We start from the raw sequence: 9,419 nt of genomic DNA on the forward strand, positions 1-9,419 counted from the left end.
ATCAGAACACACTGATCACTTGAGCATCATTGAAAATAGACTTTATGTACCTCTTGATATGTCACTTCACCTGTGAAGTATTCTTACCAAAAATGTTGAACATGGGTCTAAACAATTCTGAGACCGATGGTTCTTAAACATAGTCAGGAAGCCCTAAGAATCCCTGAAACCCTTTCAGGAGATATACCAGGTTAAAATTGATAATACATTATTTGTTCTTTTTACTCTTCATTCTCTCACAAGTATGTATAGTAAAGTCGCCCAGAAGCTACATGATGTGTGATATCTCACCACAATCAATGCAGAAGCAGATGTGAGAATTCAGCTGTTTTCTGTTAAGCTAGACATTAAAGAGACATACAAAACTTTTTAAAATATAATTCTTTTTACTCATTTTGAAGACTTTTTTCATAAATGTTTTTATGAATGTTAACATTTTTAGCGTTGTTATCAATTATACTTTTAAAATCTTTTAATTTCTGTTATGGTAAATATCAGTAGATATAGCCCACATAAACAAAAGGTCTTTAAGGTCTGCAATAATTTTTAAGAGTAAAAAGGAATTATGAAATCCACAAGTTTGAGAGTTACTTGCTTTATTGCCAATTCCACGTTTATCAGAATTATTATACAAGGAAATTTTTAAAAGCAAAGTAAATGATACCACAGGAAAACAGTGCCGATGGTCATCAACTTAAGATGGTTCAACTTACAGTTTTTCAACTTTACAATGGGTTTATTGGGATATACATGCATTTTTGACTTACTGTATTTTTTTATTTACAGTGGGTTTATCAAGACATAGCCCCATCGTAAATTGGGGAAAGTGCCGCCCTAAATTGGAGACCATGGCCAGGCATGGCGGTTCACACCTGTAATCCCAGCACTTTGGGATGCTGAGGCAGATAGATCACTTGAGGTCAGGCATTCAAGACCAGCCTGGCCAAAATGGTGAAACCCCATCTCTACTAAAAATACAAAAATTAGCCAGGCATGGTGGTGCATGCCTGTGATCCCAGCTACTTCGGAGGCCAAGGCTGGAGGATCACTTGAACCCAGGAGGCAGAGGTTGCAGTGAGCCAAGATCATGCCACTGCACTGCAGCCTGGGCAGCAAAGCAAGACTCCATCTCAAAAATAAATAACTTAAGACTCAAATGTATCACACTAAGAATCAAATGTAACACAGACATATTATTTGATTCTAATTGAACATACCAACTGTAAAAACACATTTTGGACTCAAGAAATTTCAGTGCAAATTAGGCATTAGAGGATAACTTTACCTATTGTAGAAAAACTAGAAAACAAATAAGAAAATGAAGAAAATAAAAATTATCCTGTATTCTTCCACCCAGAGCTATCTGTAGGTGCTCCTGTGTTCAGTCCTTCCAAACCATTTTCTGGAGAATGTCTACGTGTGCACAAAACACACTCACAGTGCTCAGCCCCACTGACCTACTACATGACATATAGATCCTCTGTAAACTGTTTGCATAATTTACACTTTTGACATCCTTATGTTGCTAAGTATTTTTCTGCAGAATCATTTTAATACTTAAATTGATTTACTTAGTTCAGTAGTATGGAAGGATCACATATTAATTGTGTGTCTTATATATAAACAAATATTCTTGAGCTAAGGTTTTAAACTCAATCTTAATTTTTACTTCAGAACAAATTCCCAGAAGTGAAATTGCTGGATCTAAAATAATGTGCAGTGCTGTTGAAAGTCAAGATAGTAGGAGTAAGGGCGAGGTAGTGACCAGAAGAAGATACTGAGGTGGGGGGGCGTCAGGGTTGACACTGCTAAGTAGGTGTAGTTTTTATATGGGAATGTTGAGTTCATGAAAATTCATTAAACTGTATAGTTAGATTGTACTTTTATGTAAAACATTTATAAAAGTCTTTTTAAAAGTAATCATTTTTGGAGGAGCATGACAAGGAGTCTCAAATGTATGGTTTAAAAAAATCAAGTCTTCCACTATGACATTGTTGCAATAAGTATACAAACCATGTTTTAAATAATATATTCGGCTAAAACTTTTTACAGAATAAGGTAATGTAATATAGGGGATAAAAGAGAACATGTTCTTTAAAATGTTTTTCATAGGTAGTGACTTGAAGCCTTTTGAAGCCATGATTTAATTCAGTACTTGCAGGAATAACTGAAGAAAGAAAAAAGAATTACAATAAAAGTCTAAAATGGCATTTGGGGAAATGTTGAAGCCTTATTTTAGTTTCACCTGTAGTATTTTCCTAAATTTGCTATTATAAATGTTTACATCTTAAATTCACTATAAGCACTTCACTCTGATTTATATCATCTCTTATAATGAATAAATAGATTAATGAATTCTGTAGTATTTCAGCAATATATGTACAAAATAAAACACAATGGGAAGAAAATAACCTTCCAGTTAAAAAAACTATTTGAGCCCGGGCATGATATTTCATGCCTGTAATCCCAGCACTTTGCGATGCCAAGGCGGGCAGATCAGTTGGCACTCAGGAGTTCGAGACCAGCCTGGCCAACATGGTGAAACCCTGTCTCTACTAAAAATACAAAAATTAGCTGGGTGTGGTGACGGGCGCCTGTAATCCCAGCTACTTGGGAGGCTGAGGTAGGAGAATCACTTGAACCTGGAAGGTAGAGGTTGCAGTGAGCTGAGATTGTGCCACTGCACTCCAGCCTGGGCGACAAAGTGAGATTCCGTCTTAAAAAAAAAAAAAAAAAAACTATTTGACTTGCAGAGGTAGGCAAATGAAGGAAAAACCAATCCTAAGGCTGGAATAATGTGCTACTCTTGTATTATTTCTCCCATGACTGAAACCCCATGGTTGAGCAGTAACAATCAAAACAATTTTATTTGCAGTGAACGTAAGACTTCAAATTTTTAAAATTGAAATTTGGATAAACCCAGGGAATGCTTTTACACTTTGTTGATTTTTTGCTAATTAAGTTTACGGATTTTTTTTTTTATTATGGAAACTTGGGAAAGGCAGAAAAGTATGAATGTATGTACACAATCACATATTTTAACTGCTCAGCGCTTTATCAACCAAAGGTCATCATTGTTCCCATTTTTGTATATTTACTTCCACAGTTTATGCTATATTGTATTTGATTTGAGGGTTCTTGTTTTACATGCAAAACATGTTTACGTCATCTGTATATCAAACTTTATATCATACCGTTTTGTTATGGTAGCATTTGCATTTACATGTTTACATCATCTGTATATCAGATTTTTATATCATACCTTTTAAAAATGTTACAGTAGCATTTGCAGTTTTTTCATGCTTTATTAATGGCTTTAATGACAGTGTTAAATCTAATTCTCAAGCAAGTGAAGGAACCATAATTTATGTAACCATTTTTTAAATATTTAGGGTTTTTTAAAAATTGTACAATCTATGGTATATCTTTGTATATAAAACCTTTTTATGTTAAATATTATTTTCTTAAGCTAGATACCTAGAAGAGTGTAAACATTTTTAAGATTTTTGATGACATATGGCTACATTGTTTTTTGTTTTTGTTTTTTTTAAGAGACAGGAGTCTTGCTATGTTGCCCAGGCTGGACCCAGTTCTTCCATCTCAGCCTCTCAAGTAGTTGACTTCTCTTTCATTTTCAGTTTTATCATCATTAAAACTTGCATATTAATAAATCTGTGCCATCCGGTTGTTGTGAGAACCAGATGAGTTAAGACATGTAATGTTTGTAGCAAATGCTTCACACACTTTCAGTACACTATAGAAAAATACAGTTTTAAACACATTAGGTTTAATGTAAGTTACTAATATTTTCTAGCAATCAGTTGAATATAATTAACAAAACTGTAAGAATATCCTAGAGAGGAGAATAGCAAAAGGCCAGATAAGAGATGAAACAGAATGATTTCCTTGGAGGGGTGGAAAACAGTTCTGTATTATGAAGGTTCCAGTTGTCCTTTTTGAATAGATCCTTTATCAGAAGTTTGCATGACAATACAGGAAAGAAAATTTATGAAAAATTGAAATCTGAATTTTAACTAAAAATTAACCCAATAAAGTGAGTATTCAAGAAATTGCCCAATTTGGCCATGACTTCAATTTTTGAAACGTCAGTTTATTTTTAAATTTAATTCCGGTAGTGTTATATAGACAATTACCTGACCTTGTTCAAAGATTGGATTGGCTTATCTTTAATTCTGTACATTTTACAATAGTGTTTGATCGGAAATAACTAAATTATAATGTTAAATGCCCCATCTCCAACCAGTAAATGAAAACAATTTTGTATTTATCATTAAATGTTAGTAAAAAGTTTGAATATACAGAAAAATACAATGTAATAATCATGTACTTGTTAACCAGAATTAATAAATGTGTTATTTGGTCATATTTACCTCTGATTTGTCTTCTCTTAAAGACCTAAAGTATTTCTAGAAATACAGTTAAGATCCTTTTAGATCTTTTTGTTTACCCTTGGAAGCAACCAGTGATACTACCTATTTATGTATCTATAAACAAAATAGTTTTGTGTGCTTTAAATATTCACATAAATGGCTTAATAAATACACTATCTTGTTCACTTTAATCCTGAAGTTTACTTATTCACCAAAAATTAAAAATCACCAGCAACACTAAGTGTTATCAAGGATGTGGGACAGAAATTTGGTAATATCTGTTCAGCACTTTACTTCTGAGAGTTTATCTTAGAGAAATTATTGTACATGAAGACAAAAAAATTTATAAGAATGTTCATTTCAGCATTGTTTTTAACAGTGAAAAACTAAAACAACCTGAATACCAACAGTAAATAAATGGGGAATAAATTACAGTGTAATAAGATAGACTGCAGAGAATATACTAGTAAAATTGAATTAATTACCTCCCCCCACTTACTTAGTTTATATTATCCTGTCATAGCATTCTAAGTGCTTAGTTTTATCTACACTATTTACTACAAAATGGTGGGAGAGGATTCCAAGAGTTTATTTTAAATGGATTTTTATCATGTATTTTGGGTTAATTTTAGTACTTTGGAATGATGTACACACAAAATCTAGTTATATCTCCATTGTGAAGGAGTGATGTAATCACCATTCAGATAGATGTAATTATCAGGAGCAAGAAAATATCCTTCCCCTGCCCCCGCCATTCCTGGACTTTCTCTATCCTTCCCAAGCTCTCTCTCTCATTGTTTTTGTTTTTCTAATTCAGACAATCCTAGGAATAACTTCTTTTGATTTTTCCAGCCCTTGAACTACAGGCTTTATGAAGAAAAGGGAATCATGCTATAAGCAAAATAGTATAGATGGTTAATACTGCTAACAAAAAGTGAGATTTTCTATAGATAACTAAAACTGATCTAAAATTCTTAATGGTATTAGAACTATTACATATTTATGTATTTTGTGTTTACTATGTGAACATTAATTGATTAAAGAATTTTAATGCAATGTGACAGAAATATATGATGGAGTACATTTTTCATTTTCACTAGATAGTATAATGCGTTACTTTCTTTGTCAAATCCTTTTAGAATAAAACTTTTAACATAGCCTAGATGTGGAGAAAGGGCTATGAAGAAGAGAGAAAAGCATTTCTCAATAGGGTCATTATTTAGACTTCGTAAAGAGAAAGAATCAGAAGTATAAGCCTATTTGCATAGATTTCTGAAAGATGGAGTAGAGCTTCTATGCAACTCATCCAGATTAAAATGCGCTATAGTTAGTGCTTTATGTGTGAGTAGTCCAAAAAAGAAAAGAAACCTTTATTGCCCTAGGTAGAGAGCTGCAGCCTAGTTTTTATAGTACCTGTAAAGGAAAGAAAGGGGTTTCCTGTACCTCCTTTCATAATTTATATTTTATGGATTAATTTTAAATGGAGCATATCAAGTCTAACAGCTTAGAATCAGGGAAATTTCATTACTTCATTCTGAGACTAAGAGTAACAGACTTAGGGGAGTGTGTTTTATATGCCATAAACTGTACATAAAATGAGCAAAATCAAAATTTGTGAATAAAGTTATAAACTTGAATATGGGTTTGGCAGTTATCCTTTCTTATAAGTTCTTAAAGTAGTAAAATTTTAATTGCTAAAAAAGAGAAAGATGATAGAACAGAGAAAACATTTCTTTCTTCTTTTAGTAGGTTTTAGCACTCTACCAATGTTTAGTAACACAAATGAATAAGTCAAGATCCTGGACCTTGAGGAATTCAGTCTCATGGGGGAAAAAGATGTATAAATCAATAATTGCACGATAGTGTCATACGTTTTATAGGATGCTGTCCACGCAGGAAGACAAAATAAGCATCTTCTGCCTGGGCGGGGGATCTGGGTCTTCAAGGATAAGTAGAAGTTTGATGAGTAGAAGTTTGACAAGTCAAATAGGCAGAGGAAACAATGTACTGCAATTTGAGAGGCATACCACTGTGTAGCACGTTTGAGGGAATACAAGTAGTTAGATACATGAGCCGTGTGAGGCTTGAGATGAATGGAGACTAAGTTTAAAATTAAGCTGGATGGGTAAACTGGGCCAAGAAACTGTCTTTAATAATTTTTCAAGATAGTCTGTGCCAGGTACTTTGCTTCTTCAGTCTGTCCCTTTTATCCTTCTAATCTATGGGCTCTAACCTCTGGCCACACTGAATTTTTCCAGTTCTTTGAAATTCTATTCAGCAAACATTTAATCGAATACATATTGTATGCCAGGCACCACTGTAAGCCACAGGGATATATTGATGAATAAAATACGCGTGGTCTGTGCCTTCACATAGCTTATAGTCTGTGGCTAGCACTGGTAGGTATATGAGCAACTAGCATTACATTACAACCTGCTAAATAATATAAGTAAGTGTTACTGGTATAGTAACCTATAATGATGATCAACCAACTCTATGTTGTGTCCTGAGTGAGGCTGATGAGTTAGATTTGGTGAGAATTAAGAGGGGTGGGCGGGGTGGGAGGGCAGGTGGCAGGAGTAAAGGAGTACGAATCTTCTAGGCAGAGGAAACCAACTCCAAGTGTGAAAGCCCAGAGACAAGAAATAGCATAGCACTTTCCCAGCAGGTTGCCCTGCTCCACCTTTAGCTCCTTGCGGTCCATTCTGCCATAGCAGATTGATCTTTTAAAAACCTAAATTGAAATCTTGTCGGTCTTCCACCCGGAATCCTCCAGTGGCTTCCTGTCTCTGTCAGAATGAAATGCAAAGTTCTTGCCATGGCCCAATGGCGCTGTGTAACCTCTTCCTGCAGCATTTCTGATCTCAGCTCACTCTTGGCCTGGCTTACTTCATTTCAGATACCCTGGCCTTTGCTATTCCTCTGACATTCCAGACATGGTTCCATATCACAGCCTCTATACAGACTGTTCTTTCAGAAACGTTCTCCCATGTATCTGCTTAGTTGGTGACCCTCACCTTATTCAGGGCCCTGTTCAAATCAAAGAAACCTGCACTGATAACACTGCATAAAACAGCAGCGCTCTCAGCCCCACCCTCATTACTCTATCAGCTTACTCTGTTATTCTCCAGAGTGGCACTATCATAATTACTGGTGGTAGTGGTGCTGGTTGTGGGGGTGTATGAATTATCTCATTAGATCCTAAGCACTGTGACAATGACTGTGACTGACAGTAGGTACTTGGTGTGACTTCTTTTTTTTTTTTTTTGATGCTCTTCTAGTGCCTAAAATAGTGCTTTGCACATAGTGAGCACTCAATGAATTATTGTCAGAGTCTATATAGCAGGCTATAGATAGGATATTTTGTTTTATTTTTCATCTTTGTATCTGCCCAGGAACATACGTATTTCATGGATTGATTATGGTTACAGTAAAACCCAGTTGAATATTTTAAGCCCAGTTGAATTAATATATCTTTAACCATGTATTTTTAATAATTTTTCTTATAGCTAAAACTTTTAGTTTTTTAGCTAACAATAAAAACATTCACAGAATTCTTTGCTGGGTTATAAATTCATGGTTTATGTTTATACTTTTTGATCCCGAAGTATGCCAGATTAACAATAAGTCTGAATCATTGAATTTTTATTTATGTAAATGTTATATAGTAACTGCATTTTAATAACATCCATAGGCAGTTATTTTATAACATTATTTTTCTAAAGCTGCATTATCGGAAGTTATGTCTTTAGTCGTAGATATAAGCACAATATATTATGTAGGCAGTGATTTAACTATTGTATAGTTCAATAATTTAAAAGAGTAAAATTTTACACTATGAGTTCTAGAAAATATATAGTTCTCATATATTCCTATACATACAGCCACAGTTTACCTTTTGCTAGTCCTAGTAAATGCTAATTATTCAATTCTCTTACTCATCATCACATTTTCTGTTCTCTCTGTTTTGTACAATTTATATCACTCCTACCTTCCCAAAGCGTTATCTGGGCAGCTTTGAATGGAAAACAGTCATGAATGAGCAATCAATGGCTATTCACTACAAAATGGTAGAGAGGTGACTAAAAGTTTATCTTAGACAAATTTTATATAATATATTTAGTTTCTTCATATCACCTGGCAATGCCAGCTCCTTCTCTGTTCTTTTTTTCCTATATAGTGCCTTCCCAGTCATATCCTGTTCCTAAACCTGTTTAAGATGAATAGGTAATGGCCACATATCAAATACTAGCGTTATAAATTAGTAGATCAACAAAATATGAAATATTAAAATGTAAGGATTGCCTATCTGTTGCAAATATAAAGTTTTTTCTCTTGCAAAAATTATAGGGGATGGAGTGTTAGATCTCTCTACAAAGAAAACCAGCATAAAATCTGAAGAGTCATCCATATGTGATCCTTCTTCTGAAAATTCAGTGGCTGGGTAAGCAATATCTAGGAAATATAATTTAATATTAATATAAAATTATCTCTGCAGAGAACTCTTAATACTATTCTGAGTAGTATTGACGTATATAGTTTTCCTCCAGAATTTTTGTCACTCATAAGTGTCTCTCTCTCATACCTTTCATGTGTCCTTTCTCTTTCTTTTTTATTCTTTCTGTTAAAGAAAAGTTATCAGAACAATCACCAAACTTTAGTTCATATTACTAAAATGAACTACCAACTTAATCATAGAATACAAACTAAGAAGCAGGACGAGTAAGAGAATATTAAATTAAATACTCAGGAGGCAATTTTAAGGGAAATATGTAATTTATTAATTTTTTAAAACAATGAACAAATTCTAAAAGCACTGTACTTACTAATTGTTAACGCTAGTTTATAGTGTTTAGATTTTCTTATTGCACTTTAGATGTGGTGGCAAACTACTTAAGCATATCTAATAATCACCACAAAAAGTCCTTTCATGTTTTGAAAAGTGTTATTAATCATTAAATAAATAATTAGTAGTGAAATGCTGTTCTGTTGGATTTTTGGATTTTTTTTTACAACTTTTTTGCATCT

The 9,419-nt window shown here is 33.7% G+C and overlaps 1 protein-coding gene across 14 annotated transcripts in view; it reads left to right on the forward strand.

Annotated features, from left to right (window-relative positions):
• LOC105487875 (ligand dependent nuclear receptor corepressor like) overlaps positions 1–9,419 on the forward strand; it is a 296,771-nt gene that overhangs the window by 245,166 nt on the left and 42,186 nt on the right. For 10 of the 14 annotated variants that reach the window (XM_011751506.3, XM_011751504.3, XM_011751509.3 and 7 more), the window contains one exon: positions 8,742–8,835. The exons of 3 other annotated variants lie outside the window; for them this stretch is intronic. In XM_011751506.3, coding sequence (XP_011749808.2) covers positions 8,742–8,835 — 94 coding nt within the window. Of the gene's footprint in view, positions 1–1,357; positions 6,932–8,741; positions 8,836–9,419 lie in introns of those variants that run through there. One more of the 14 variants, XM_071093813.1, reaches the window with a different exon arrangement.

Source organism: Macaca nemestrina, chromosome 3, assembly GCF_043159975.1.
Source record: "Macaca nemestrina isolate mMacNem1 chromosome 3, mMacNem.hap1, whole genome shotgun sequence".
NCBI classification, from domain to species: Eukaryota; Metazoa; Chordata; class Mammalia; order Primates; family Cercopithecidae; genus Macaca; species Macaca nemestrina.